This window comes from Hippopotamus amphibius, chromosome 1, assembly GCF_030028045.1.
Source record: "Hippopotamus amphibius kiboko isolate mHipAmp2 chromosome 1, mHipAmp2.hap2, whole genome shotgun sequence".
NCBI classification, from domain to species: Eukaryota; Metazoa; Chordata; class Mammalia; order Artiodactyla; family Hippopotamidae; genus Hippopotamus; species Hippopotamus amphibius.
The window spans coordinates 34,320,472-34,334,458 of record NC_080186.1 but is presented as its reverse complement, the minus strand read 5'-3'; the positions used below and the strand labels follow the sequence as shown (position 1 = coordinate 34,334,458).

Here is a 13,987-nt window from a genome sequence, read left to right as displayed (position 1 = left end):
TAATGTTTATTGCAGCACTATTTACAATAGCCAGGACATGGAAGCAACCTAAATGCCCATCAACAAATGAATGGATAAAGAAGATGTGGCATATATACACAATGGAATATTACTCAGTTATAAAAAGGGATGAGATGGAGCTATATGTAATGAGGTGGATAGACTTAGAGTCTATCATACAGAGTGAAGTAAGTCAGAAAGAGAAAGACAAATATTGTATGCTAACTCACATATACGGAATCTAAAAATGGTACTGATGAACTCAGTGACAAGAACAAAGATGCAGATACAGAGAATGGACTGGAGAACTCGAGGTTTGGGGGGGCGGGGGGTGAAGGGGAAGCTGAGATGAAGTGAGAGAGTAGCATAGACATATATATACTACCAACTGTAAAATAGATAGCCAGTGGGAAGTTGCTGTATAACAAAGGGAGTTCAACTTGAGGATGGATGATGCCTTAGAGGACTGGGACAGGGAGGGTGGGGGGGAGTCGAGGGAGGGAGGGAATATGGGGATATGGGTATAAAAACAGATGATTGAACTTGGTGTACCCCCCAAAAATAATAAATAAATAAATTAAATAAATAAAATAAAATAGCCGTCCATCACACTTTTGGATACGTTACTGGTTTATTTTCTTCATGCCATTCACCATCCAAAATTATATGGTTTCCCCACTGTATCTGCTGCCTCACACACATTTAACTCCATGAAAATGAAACTGAGTCCCCGTAAAACTGGGTTCCTCTGCTGAGCTTGTGAATAACCTAGTCGAAACTTTATTCCCTTCCTCGTCCACCGGTTTCCCTTAAGACTGAGTGTCAAAGAAAAGAGGGGACCAAAACCAAACAGGACCCCGTAGGACATTCCCATATACAAAACCCTTTCCGTGTGTGTACCCTGTTTCTTGTTTGTAGAAAAACGCTTCAGCCTCCTAGACCTTCCCTGAGTTCTAAAGAGCAGATTCAAACAGATACTAATTAGGGAAGTGGGGGAATGCAAAAACAAAGGAAGAGTAGTCAAAAAGTTATAGTTCATTCACTTTGCTGTACACCTGAAACTAACACAACATTGTTGATCAAATATACTCCAATAAAATTTTTTAAAAATTACATACAGTTCAGTGATAAAAGAGTCCTAGTTCTTCCTCATGGGATATACATAACAGTCTGACACAGATCTTTGAGTTCTGTAGGAACTGAGGCCCCCCACCCAGGTGGAGGATGGTAACTACTTTCTGAGACTTCAGAAGACTGGTGGGAACTAAAAGGTTGATGACTGAGATTGCTGGAACATCACCCTGTTACCTCACCACCAACCAACTGGGAGAAATTCATACACCCTGCAGCCATTACCCCAAAATTCTTCCCTGGGAACTTCCCTGGTGGTCCAGTGGTGACAGTCCATCTTGCAACGTGGGGGACTGAGGTTCCATCCCTGGTTGGGGAACTGGGATCCCATGTGCCGCGGGGCAGCTGGGCCCACATGCTGCAACTGGAGAGCCTGTGTGCTGCTGCTGAAGGGCCCACATGCTCTAGAGCCCACATGTCACAACTGGAGAGAGGCCTGTGCACCGTAATGAAGAGTCTGGGCACTGCAGCAAAAGATCCTTTGTGCTGCAGCTGAGATCTGACACAGCCAAAATATGAATGAAAATGAATGAATGAATGAATAAATAAAAACTCTTCCCTGAAAACCATTGGGGAGTTCAGGTCTTCTGTGCAGAAGCTGCCCATTCTCCTTGCTTGGCCCGTGCAATAAGCCTTTCTCTGTTCTAAATTCTGGTGTTTCTGTTTGTCCTCACTGTGCTGCAGGCACATGGACTTGGGTTCAACAACAAAAACTGAGACTCTCTTTGTCTTCACAAGGGTGCCCACTATTGAATAGCACATAGTAGGGATTCAATAAATAGAGTCAATGAATCCAGTGAATTGAATGAATTGGGTAAGGCTTAGCAGTATCACAGCTATTATTTCCTATATCCTTTGACCATCCTTTCTAGCTCAGTGGTCTGAATAAGCAAGGGTTATACACAATAATTCAGTGTATCTCAACTTAAGGGGTCTTTTTGAAAATTTCCGGTTACTTTCCCTCTCCCCTTGGTCTCTTTCTCTACCTCCAATTGAAGGTGAAGAAGAGAAAGGAGGAGAACAAGGAGGGAAATGGGGAGGAAGGGAAGGAGCAGCAGAAACCATCCTTTAGTATAGTTTTGTAACAACTATTTAGAATACTTTTTTTTAATTGATAATACCCAATGTTGATGAGGTTGTGGAAAAACTAGTACATCCAAACTGCTAGTGAAAATAAATAATGAGGTCTAGTATTTATTAAGCTTTTACTAAGTGCTAGATACACACTTCATTTCATTTGGTCCTCATAACTCTATGGGATAGGAACTACCATTGCTCCCATTTTATGGATCAAGAAATTGAGGCTTAAAGAGTTCAACTATAGACACAGTATGTTGACACAGTCTTTTTTTAAAGCAATTTGACAAGTGATGTTTCCAAACTATATAACATTTATATGCTTTAACCCAATTATGCTGATTGTGTAAATGTGTTTTATGGAGTAACTCAAGAGAAGAAAAGAGCTACATTTACAAAGACTTTCATCACAGCATAATCTTAAGTAGTAAAAAAGTAGAAACAAATGTCAAACAAGAGAATTTATAGGGCATCAACATGATAGAATACCATGTGGCTATTGAAAGAATAATTATGAAGACTGCTGAAATATGGGGAAATGTTTTATGATATATTAAATTTAAAATCAGATGATAAAAATGAATATACAATAAATAACCATTTAAAATATATACATTTGAATAAGAACCAGAAAAGAATAAATGAAAACAGTTGTGTTAAGAATGCATGCTTTATAGTTTTCTTTTTCTTTCTCAAATATTTGCTTTAAGGTGATTACATTGTTTTTACTTTTAAATTAAAAAATAAATAAGAAAATACCCATGACAACAGGAATAGAAAGAATGCTGAATTAGCTGTATATGTGCCCTGCTGAACAAAAACCTAATTAAACCATTGAACTTGTCACAACATTGATCAATACAAGGCATTTGAGGATACTAAACAAACTTGAGAAATCCATTTTTAGAACAGGTTTAATGAATTTATCAGCAATTTTGAAGACTCCTGGTTGATGCCCAGTGAGGATCTGTCGTAACTCTTGACTCTTCTCCATGCTCCATCTTCACTCCCAAGCTTTAAGTTAGCAGCTTTCATCAGTCTAGGTTGAGACTCTAGTGATTTTATAGTTCTGACTTGGTCTTATTCTTGGATGCGATGTGTTTCTTTCAGAGAAGCCACGTTTATGTATCCAGCTTCAGAACTCTGTGAACATGAAAGAGACTCGAGGGACTTGGGGTTTGCCATTGCTTCTTCTGACCTATGTTCTTCAGTCTCTTGAAGACTTCCAGCTGACTCTACCAAACCCGTTCCTGAAAAACTAAGAATGGCCATGTGTGAGGACTCTGTGTAGATGGGATCTTTTGGCTGCACTTTGGGGTTACAGGGTTAAGGCATCAATAGGATGTCAATTTTTACAACTGTCAAACACAAAGAAAACCAAATAAAATTGACCTTAAACTCATGTTCATGGATTGTTTTCTACCTTAAGTCAGGATTCCGTCAACTGTGCGGGTGAGGCGGTGGCAAGAGGAAAAGGAATTAAAAGATTCAGATACTAAATATAGAGAATACTACTCCCAAATGCTATGCATTTATTTATTTATTTATTTATTTATTTATTTATTTATTTATTTATTTATTTATTTATTTATTTGCCGGGCCATGTAGCTGGCAAGATCTTAGTTCCCCCTAGGCAGTGAAAGCACAGAGTCCTAACCACTGGACAACCAGGGAAGTCCCTGCTATGCTTTCTCAAGCCAGTAACTAGAACCAATTAGGCAGCCATAATTCTCAGGCACGCGGATGACTGTCTTGCTTTTACTCACCTGGAGCTTGGTAAGGGCACAATTTTATTCAATACTTCAAATTCCGGGATGCCACTAATTGTCATTTCCTAAAAGAAAAGAAAGGATGAATATTAAAAAATTATAATGATAAACCATTGGTGATTTGACCCTAGAACTTATACCTTATCTATATTTTTGGTTAAAAATGTAACCCCCTCACCTCACACCTGTTAGACTAGCTATCATCGAAAAGACAAGAGATAACAAATGCTGGAGAAGATGTGGGAAAAAGGGAACTCTTATGTACTGTTGGTGGGAACGTAAATTGGTGCAGCCACTATGCGAGACAGTATGGAGTTTCCTCAAAAAATTAAAAAGAGAACTACCATATGATCCAGCAATCCCACTTCTGGGTATATATCTGAAGGAAATGAAATCACTGTCCCAAAGAGATATCTGCACTCCATGTTTATAGCAGTATTATTTACAATAGCCAAGATATGGAAGCAACGTAAGTGTCCACTGATAGACGAATGGATAAAGAATATGTGTACAATAGAATACTATTCAGCAAAGAAAAAAATTTTTTTAACAAAATAAGGAAATCCTGCTGCTTGTGCTAATTTTTTAACAAAATAAGGAAATCCTGCTGCTTGTGACAACATGGATGGACCTTGAGGTCATCATGCTGAGTGAAATAAGTCAGACAGAGAGAAAGACAAATACTGTATGATCTCATATACACTTGGAGTTTAAAAAACCAACCTTATTGAAACAGAGACCAGACTTGCAGTTGTCAGGCATGGGGGAGTTAGGTGAATGTGGTCAGAGGTATGAACTTCCCCTTGTAAGAGAAATAAGTTCTGGGGATGTACTATATAACATGATGACTATATTTAACAGTATTGTATTATATATATTGAAAGTTGCTAAGAACAGATCTTAAAAGTTGTTGTCATGAGGAAAAAACATTGTAACTATATGAGATGATGAATGTTAACTAATCTTATTATGGTGATTATTTTAATATGCAATATATACATACATCAAATCATTATATTTTACACCTTAAACTTATACAATGTTATATATCAATTATATCACTACAAAATTGGTGGGGAGGGGGAATGTAATCCCTAATACCTATAAGAATAGAATATTTGGTAACTATACATGTCATACTTTTAACAACAAAAAACCAAATGACCAATTAAAAAATGAGCACAGGAGCTAAATAAACATTTTTTCCCAAAGAAGACATACAGATAGCCAACAGGCACATGAAAAGATGTTCAACAACACTAATTATTAGGGAAATGCAAATCAAAACCACAATGAGATACTACCTCACACCCGTTAGAATGGCTGTTATCAAAAAGGGAAGAAATAACAAGTGTTGGCAAGGGTGTGGGAAAAAGCAAACCCTCATATACTGTTGGTCAGAATGTAAATTGGTGCAGCCACTATGGAGAACAGTATGGAAATTTCTGAAAAAACTAAGAACTACCACATGATCCAGTCCCACTTCTGGGTATTTATCTGAAGAATACAAAAACGGTAATTTAAAAAGCTGTATGCACCCCTATGGCATTATTTATAATAGCCAAAATATCGGACTTCCCTGGTGGCGCAGTGGTTAAGAATCTGCCTGCCAATGCAGGGGACACAGGTTCGAGCCCTGGTCCGGGAAGATCCCACATGCTGTGGAGCAACTAAGCCCGCACGCCACAACTACTGAAGTCCGTGCACCTAGATCCTGTGCTCTGCAACAAGAGAAGCCACGGCAATGAGAAGCCTGTGCACTGCAATGAAGAGTAGCCCCCGCTCTCCACAACTAGAGAAAGCTGGCACGCAGCAACAAAGAGCTAATGCAGCCAATAGATAATAAATAAATAAAATTAAAAAAAAAAAAAATAGCCAAAATATGGAAACAACCTAAGTACCCATCAATGGATGAATGGATAAAAGTAGATTATACATATATAAAGATGAAATCTTGCGATTTGCGACAACATGGGTGGACCTTGAAGATATTATGCTAAGTGAAATAAGTCAAACAGAGGAAGACCATATGATTTAACTCACATGTGGAATAATAATAATAAAAAAGAACAAAGCAAGCAAAAATAAACACATAGATACAGAGAACAGAGAAGTGATTACCAAAGGGGAAGGTGGGGGAGGGTGAAATGGGCAAAAGGGGGATGGATAGATGGATGGATGAATGGAAACTAAATTTTCAGTGGTGAGCATGCTGTAGTGTATATAGAAGTCAAAGGTTATACACATGAAACTTATATAACGTTAAAAACCAAGGTGACCTCAGTAAATAAAATTATTTTAAAAATAATAAAAAAATGCTGTATTTTTTATAGTAGTTCTTTTCACTGCTAGCCTGCTTTTCATATCCAGTTTTCTACATGAATTACCTCATGTTAGCTGATATAATCATTCCATTCTATTAGATAAGTTCTTAATACTCTGGTAAACATTTTCTGTCCCTTTAAATCATTAAAAAAAAGTACCTGTTTTGAGCCCCGTTACTTTAAAAACCAAAAATTCTTTCTCAGAAAAAGGTAGACCAAAACAGACCAGAGGCCTAGTTACAGAGCATGAAAAGACCATGTTAGAAAATGTAGGTTTTATCCTCAAGGCTGCAGGAAATACTCACAGTGTTGAGATATCTGCTCAGACTACATGTATGTTCTAAAGACTCCTCTGGCTATAGACTATGGGAACCATAGAATTTCAAAAGACAAATGCTGGGTAGATGGGAGACGGGAGATGAGATGTATCTTTCCAAGAAAGGAAAATACATCATACAAAGGAAGAAACGTCAGAGTTTTTGGGGAAACAGCGAATAGACTAGTTTCATTTGATCAGGTTTGTCAGAAAGGCATTTGGAATTTGGAAAGCTCTTACGTGGCTTCAGTTCCCTAGCCCTAGCCCTAACCCTAACCCTAACCCTAACCCTAACCCTAGCCCTAACCCTAACCCTAACCCTAACCCTAACCCCAGCCCTAACCCTAGCCCTAGTCCTAGCCCTAACCCTTTTTCTGTTGTAGTTTAGACATCAACAGCTCCGGAAGCCTTCCCTAGCCACGCCAGACAGGTTGAGACACAAATCTCCCTGCTTCCTTGGCATTCTGGGCCTACTGCTCTTGCAGGATTTATCACAGTGCGTGGCAGCTGCCACTTACACAACTGTCACCCTCGCTAGGCCTGAGTTCTGGCAGGACAGGCAATATCTCTCGTTCATAATCATATTCAAGCTGTATGGGAAATAGCAAGAGGCCTGGCACACTGTAGATGGCCTATAAATATGTGTTGAATGAATAAACCTCATTATTTTTAAGAAATTTGCTTATTTATTTTTATTTTATTTATTGGCTGTGTTGGGTCTTCGTTGCTGCACGTGGGCTTTCTCTAGTTGCTGTGAGCAGGGGCTACTCTCAGCTGTGGTGCACAGGCTTCTCACTGGTGTCTTCTCTTGTCGCCAAGCATGGGCTCTAGGCGAGCGGGCTTCAGTAGTTGCAGCACACAGGCTCAATAGTTGTGGCGCACGGGCTTAGTTGCTCCACAGCATGTGGGATCTTCCTGGAGTAGGGATCAAAGCTGTGTCCCCTGCACTGGCAGGAGGATTCTTAACCACTGCGCCACCAGGGAAGCCCATAAACTTCATCTTATAGACAAAGGCAGTCTCTGAAACTCTTTGACGTGAAGTGCTATGAAATCAAGCAGTGTTTCATGATGACGGGTCTAGTGGCGCAGGCAGGGCAGATTAGAAGAGGAGGAAAGATTGAAAGGCGACGAGTTAAGAAGTTGTTGCAGTGACCCAGGAGCTAAGTATTTGGGATACAGTGGGTAACAAGATAGGCAGAGTTCCTGCTCTCTTGGAGTTTATAAGCCAATTGAGAAGAAAGATGGAATTACCATACAGGCAGAAATGTGGTCTATTACAAGGTCATGTCCCTGGTCACTCCAAAGCCCCTGCAATGGAAACAGTTGACTTGGAGTATTATGAGATAGTGGCTAAAAGCAGGGACCAGACAGTGCTGGTTTCAGTTCTTGTTTTTCTACTTATCAGCTATGTGACCTTGGGCAATGATGTCTCTTCACCTCTCCAGGTCTCAGTTTCTTCAACTGCGAAAACAGGAATGACAGACTTTTCACACAAGATTATTGTGTGGATTACATGAGATAATATACATAAAATGCTTAGAACAGTCCCAGGCACATAGTAAGCACCCAATGAATGTCAAGCTGTCACCACTGTAGCCCCAAGGAAGGATACGTCTGATCTCAGGGATCTGTGTAGTGATCTATTTGCATATGTGGTAATCACTGAGAATCAAGAGATCTGGGAAATGTAAGCAGTAGCTATGTGGCCTCAGACATATCATTTAACTTCTCTGGGTTTTATCTCCATCTCGTGTAAAATGAGAGGATTGAATTGGAGGATCCATAAGACTCTAAGTTTAGGGACTTCCCTGGTGGCGCAGTGGTTAAGAATCCACCTGCCAATGCAGGAGACATGGGTTTGATCCCTGGTCCAGAAAGATCCCACTTGCCTCAGAGCAACTAAGCATGTGCATCACAACTACTGAGCCTGTGCTCTAGAGCCTGCAAGCCACAACTATTGAGCCATGCGCCACAACTACTGATGCCCGCTTGGCTAGAGTGCTCACCTAGAGCCCGTGCTCTGTGACAAGAGAAGCCTTCACAATGAGAAGCCCGCACACCACAACGAAGAGTAGCCCTGGCTTGCTGCAACTAGAGAAAGCCCACAGCAATGAAGGCCCAACGCAGCAAATAAACAAACAAACAAACTTTTTTTAAAAAGAATCTAAGTTTATAAACAGTTTTGGAGTTGTTCACTCCAATAGGTGTCAAGATATTACAACTTGGTACCTTTGTCACACATGGAATATTGAGCTTGATGCACTATAGTTCTGACTCATGTGACATTTCTTATCCTGATTTGATGATAATATTATGGATCTCAAAGCTATTGGTCCCAAAAAATACTCCACTAAGGACTGTAAATGAGCACTGACAATACTACAGTATTTTTTCATGTATATGTCTGTCCTCTACTAGACTGAAGGCCTCTGAAAACAGGAACTATCTTCCACATTCCTAGGACCTACCACAGTTCTTAGAATTAATAAATGTTTATTGAATGAATGATTAAGTAAAAGAGAGAATGACGACAATTAACAGTTGTAGCTCAAGCAAAGACATAAACTGTTGGAAATTAAGTCACATCATCTGGCAGTTCTACTTTTGATAAAATCTGCAAAACAACTTAAAAACTAGGAAAAAAAAAACCTTTCTGAAAGCAAACATGATGCAGGTCTTATGCTCATAGCTATAGTACTCAATGAGCAAGAGCTACTGTGAGGTATCCTGGAAAGAAATGCCTAGCAGGTGATACAAGCCAGGAGAGAAAGCAAGCAGCCTCCATCCTGGATTCAGAATGCAGCTTTGCTTACTGACGTCCCTCTAGCTGACTCGCTCACCAGCCAGACCCTGGACCTCATCTGAACGTAGACCACTTGCCCCATCTCTCTGGAGGTGGCTACTTCCCTGCCTGGATTTTTATAACATAATTGCTTTTCTCTGACTCAGATGTTCTCCTTAGGCTTGATTCCTTGCCAGACCAGACTAGCTTCACTTTACCTTTCTGAGCCTCAGATGGGCTCATGTCTCAGACGGGGCTAGAATAATACAGGGCAGATAAGGTAGCTGAGAATGAGGCATCTGTGTGAGGACACAACATCCTCAAATAGCTCATTCTCAAATATTTATGGAGCACCTGTCCATAGATACAGTGGTGTATGAGATGCAGCCCTTGCCCTCCAGGATGTCACGGGTGAGATGATGAGACAGAGAAGTGAAAAGGCAATGACAACACAGTGTGTTAAGGAAGAAGCCAGGAGGCATCCACAAAGTGCTTTGCGATCACATAGGAGGAGTGCGTTGAACAAAAGCTGACCTGATGAGGAGCAACGTTGGCCAAGAGCAGTCCCAAGGCCTGCTGCCCCAGTGTGCAGCCGGTGAGCCTCTTTGCACAGCCCACCATGAGGCCAAGTGCAGGCTACGGCCACATGCAGAAGATGAAGGAAACAGAGCCTTACCTCCCCTCTGCGGATCTGGATGCTCCTTATGATGCGCTCTAAGAGACCCACCTGCTGGGTGAGCCGGAGACTGTTTTCCTGTAGCTGCTTATTTTCTTTATCCAGGAAAAGTACTCTAAGAATGGCATAAATCAGAGGTGTAACTAAACATTTCTGTATCATTCCTAAAAACTCTCTCCTCCTTCCCACTAGCTTTGGGTCTTAGCCTACTGCCGGATTTTAGAACAAACTTTGCCAGAATAATTCCCACCATATTCCAAGACCACGTGAAAAATGAATAAGCTTCTGGCTTGTATACAGTCATTAAATACATACTGAGAAGAGAGACACACTATATGCAAGAATCCGAAAGGCACAATTCCAGCCCTTGAGAAACCTGAGGAAGGATATGATCCCATTTAGGGGAGGGACTCTGCGTCCCTTCAAACCCTGTAGCTACACAGCCTGCATCTGGTTCTGCATCACAGTCATCCCAAGCTTTAGTTTCAGCAGCAGCAGCAGCAGCAGCAGGAGAAGTAGAAGTAAAAATAGTAGTAGCAGCGGCAGTATTAGCAGCAGCAGCAGCCATTTGCTAAGTACCTACCATGTATGTAGGCACTGCAACCTCTCCACACAGTAAGAACTGAAAACTTTTCCTGTATTATTCCCTTTAATCCCCACAACCACCCCATGAAATAGATACTGTTATGAAGCCTATTTTGCAGATGAGGAAACTGAGGGCTCAGAGTGGGCAAAGTAACTTGTGTAAGAAGATAAAACCAGAAAGTCATAGAGCTGGGATGCCAGCCCAAATCTCTCTTGCTCTACCTTGATTCCATAGGTGCCAAAGGATAAACCTGGGTGTCAACACACACGAAGGGAAGGGCCTGAATGAATACAGCTGGGTCCTCAGGAGGCGATGCTGCCATGAAAAAGCCTATCTGAATGCCTAGCCCGCCTTCTCCATGACATTTTCCTCTTTAATGTCACAACTTCTGCCACTTGTGTGAACTGCTAAAAACAGCAGAATGGCAGAGAAACAGTTATGAGGTAGGCCACAAACTCAAAGGACCACCAACGATCTCTTTGTAGAGGGAGAAACATCCCCTTTGTGGAGCGCACAGGTGACTCGGGCAAGCCCCTACCTGCTCTGGACAGAAGACATCATCCATTTGTTGCCGTGGATCAGTTCCTCTTGCTCTGTGAGCTGTTCCAGAAGTCTCCTCTTTTCTAGGAGCAGGATATCATTTTGGGCAGTGATCTCATCCTGGAATGCCTTCTCCTAGGGATAATAAAGCTCCCTAATTACCCCAGCAGGGGACAGAATTACACACTTAAGAGCATCAGCCTGTTTCTAAACTCTGACAGCAAATTGCCTTGTAAACTTCTTTTCTCCTATCTTTTAGTCTGTCTTTACCTGTTTGCTGACATCGTCAGCTAGACTGTTTTTCTATTTATCTTAGTTATTTTATGTCATGTGTTTTGTTTGGACAATTACTCATTCTCTTGGGTTAACATTTTAAAGTATCTGAACACTCAACTTCCAATAAGGTCCCAATGCTCTCATCTGTATTCTAATTCCATAGGTATCGAGTCACTAACAAATACAACTGAATTCTCTGAAGCTCCATATTGAGAAAGATTTCCACGTGATACATTTCCATCTGCTTTGTAGTTACAGTCTTTTTAAGGCAAAGGGAGGAAGATGGGAATCTAATCACCTCACTAGACAAAAAGTGTCAGGGTCTCAGTTGGCAAGTCCAGCATGTAAGCCAGGTACCGAGGATATTCTTGCAGTGATGATGCTGAAATGATTTCTAGCTTGACACCATGTTTCATTTTCTACCAAAGTTTTCTCTGAAAGCAATAGCTAGTGAAGTCATAGCTAAAATGATAAAGGATGCCATTTTGTGAAAAAACACTAACATTCTTATATTGAGGCAGCAGATATTAGTAAATATCACTGTTGGTGAGGAGTTTAGGAGTTCACAAGGGTAGATCTGCCCTTCTCACTTCACCAAGGACCTGTCAGTGGTGAGAGGCAAGTGCCTTCACCTATTTGTGTTTGCTCCCACCTCTGGCAGATGGGTGAATCACAGGGTTAAGAGGGGTGACTTTCTTTTAATAAGGTACTAATATAGATCATTCAGAGGGGCAACTTTCTTTAATAAGGTACTAATATAGGTCATTCAGGAAAGGCTGTCCATGTATGTGGTATCTTAAAAAAAATCCAAGCAACAAAAAAAAACCAGACTCATAGATACAGAGAACAGATTGGTGGTTGCCAGAGGTGGAGAGGGGTGGGTGAAATGGGTGAAGGCAGTCAAAAGATACAAACTTCCAGTTGTTAATAAGTCATGAGGATGGAATGTACAGCATGGTGACTATAGTTAGTAATACTGTATTGCAGATGAGAAAGTTGTAAGACAGTAGATCTTAAAAGTTCTCACAAGAACAAAAATTGTAACTATGTGTGGTGATGGATGTTAACTAGACTTCTTGTGAATATTTAGCAATATATACAAATATTGAATCATTATGCTATATACCTGAAACTAATATAATGTTATGTCAATTACAATTCAAGAAAGAGAGAGAGAGAGGAAGGAAGGAAGAAAAGAAGGAAGGAAGGGAGCGAGAAAGAAAGGCTGTTCATCTATTTTTAAGGAATTGTAAGAAAAGAGATTACAGGATGTTTTGAAACAAACTCTTCCAGATTTTAAAGTCCTTCATCCAGGACCCTTCAATGTCTAACAATAGTCTTGCCTGCTATTATTTAAATACATTTATGATAAGGATTGAGAGTAGAAGCAGCCACCCACAAATAACACTCTCTGCAGTTATAACTGGATTAGAAAGGAAATTGAGTGGGGCAGGCTACTGACACCCTGTCCATTGGATATACTGTATTTTTTGGAACCAAAAAATGAGGATACCTTCTCGCATAATAAAATAAAATATTCAGGGAAATCTGGTTCGGGTGGTCACAGTCAGTGGACGCAACTGAATAAGAGAAGGCTGAAGGAATGAAGTGCCCCTCCCAAAGTGCCATTATTTTCCGGAGATTTGGTGCTTAGAAAGTGAGGTCAACTTTTGTATGCTCGGGACTCTGGTTCACAGGCCCTAAAAGAAGTAAAATTGGGAGCTCCAGGTCTGTACCACTGTGGTACATCTACCTATGAACATGCTTCTAAGAGATTTTATACTAAGAAGAGGATAACAACATCTATGAAAATTTATATGTGCCAGGTCCCACTTTAGCCATTTCACATTTTAAACCTCACAAAAGCCCTATGAGGTTAAGGATTATTTCCCTATTTTACAGAGGAAGAAAATGATGTGCAGCGACTTGGGCAAGGTCACGGAACTATTAAGTGGCAGGGCTAGACTTTGCATCCAGTCTGTCCAAGGCCAACACCAACCACTCTTCCCTTGCCTCTGCTTACTTGCAGTCTCCAGTAAATTTCATGGAGATCTGTGGTTCTTTGGGTAGATGTGTTAGTTTCCTAGGGCTGCTGTAACAAATTACCACATACCGGGCAACCTAAAACAACAGGAATTTATTTTCTCACAGTTCTGGAGGCTAGAAGTTAGTTCTGGGGGATCTGGGGGAGAATCTGGTCCATGGCTCTCTGTTAGCTGGTGGTTGCTAGCAATCCATGGTGTTCCTTGACTTGTGGCTTCATCACTCCAATCTCTGCCTCAGCATCACATGGCCTTCTTCCCGTGCGTCTCTTTGTGTCTTTTCCTCTTCTTATAACGATAGTAGTCACGTTGGATTCAGGGTTCATGCTAATCCAGTATGACCTCATCTTAACTGTTTATACCTGCAAACACCTTACTTCCAAATTAGGTCACATTCTGAGGTTCTGGGGAGACATGAATTTTGGGGGTACACTATCCAACATAGTGCAGTCAGGAAATATGCCTGCT

The 13,987-nt window shown here is 40.8% G+C and overlaps 1 protein-coding gene across 2 annotated transcripts in view; it reads right to left on the bottom strand.

The window, feature by feature from the left end:
* Nucleotides 1–2,869: 2,869 nt before the first annotated feature.
* CCDC30 (coiled-coil domain containing 30) overlaps nt 2,870–13,987 on the bottom strand; it is a 125,659-nt gene continuing 114,541 nt past the window's right edge. For both annotated transcript variants that reach the window (XM_057707378.1, XM_057707387.1), the window contains 4 exons: nt 11,200–11,336; nt 10,076–10,190; nt 3,975–4,042; nt 2,870–3,466 (listed from right to left, as the gene is read on the bottom strand). In XM_057707378.1, coding sequence (XP_057563361.1) covers nt 3,289–3,466; nt 3,975–4,042; nt 10,076–10,190; nt 11,200–11,336 — 498 coding nt within the window. In that variant the 3' untranslated portion in view covers nt 2,870–3,288. The remainder of the gene's footprint in view (nt 3,467–3,974; nt 4,043–10,075; nt 10,191–11,199; nt 11,337–13,987) is intronic.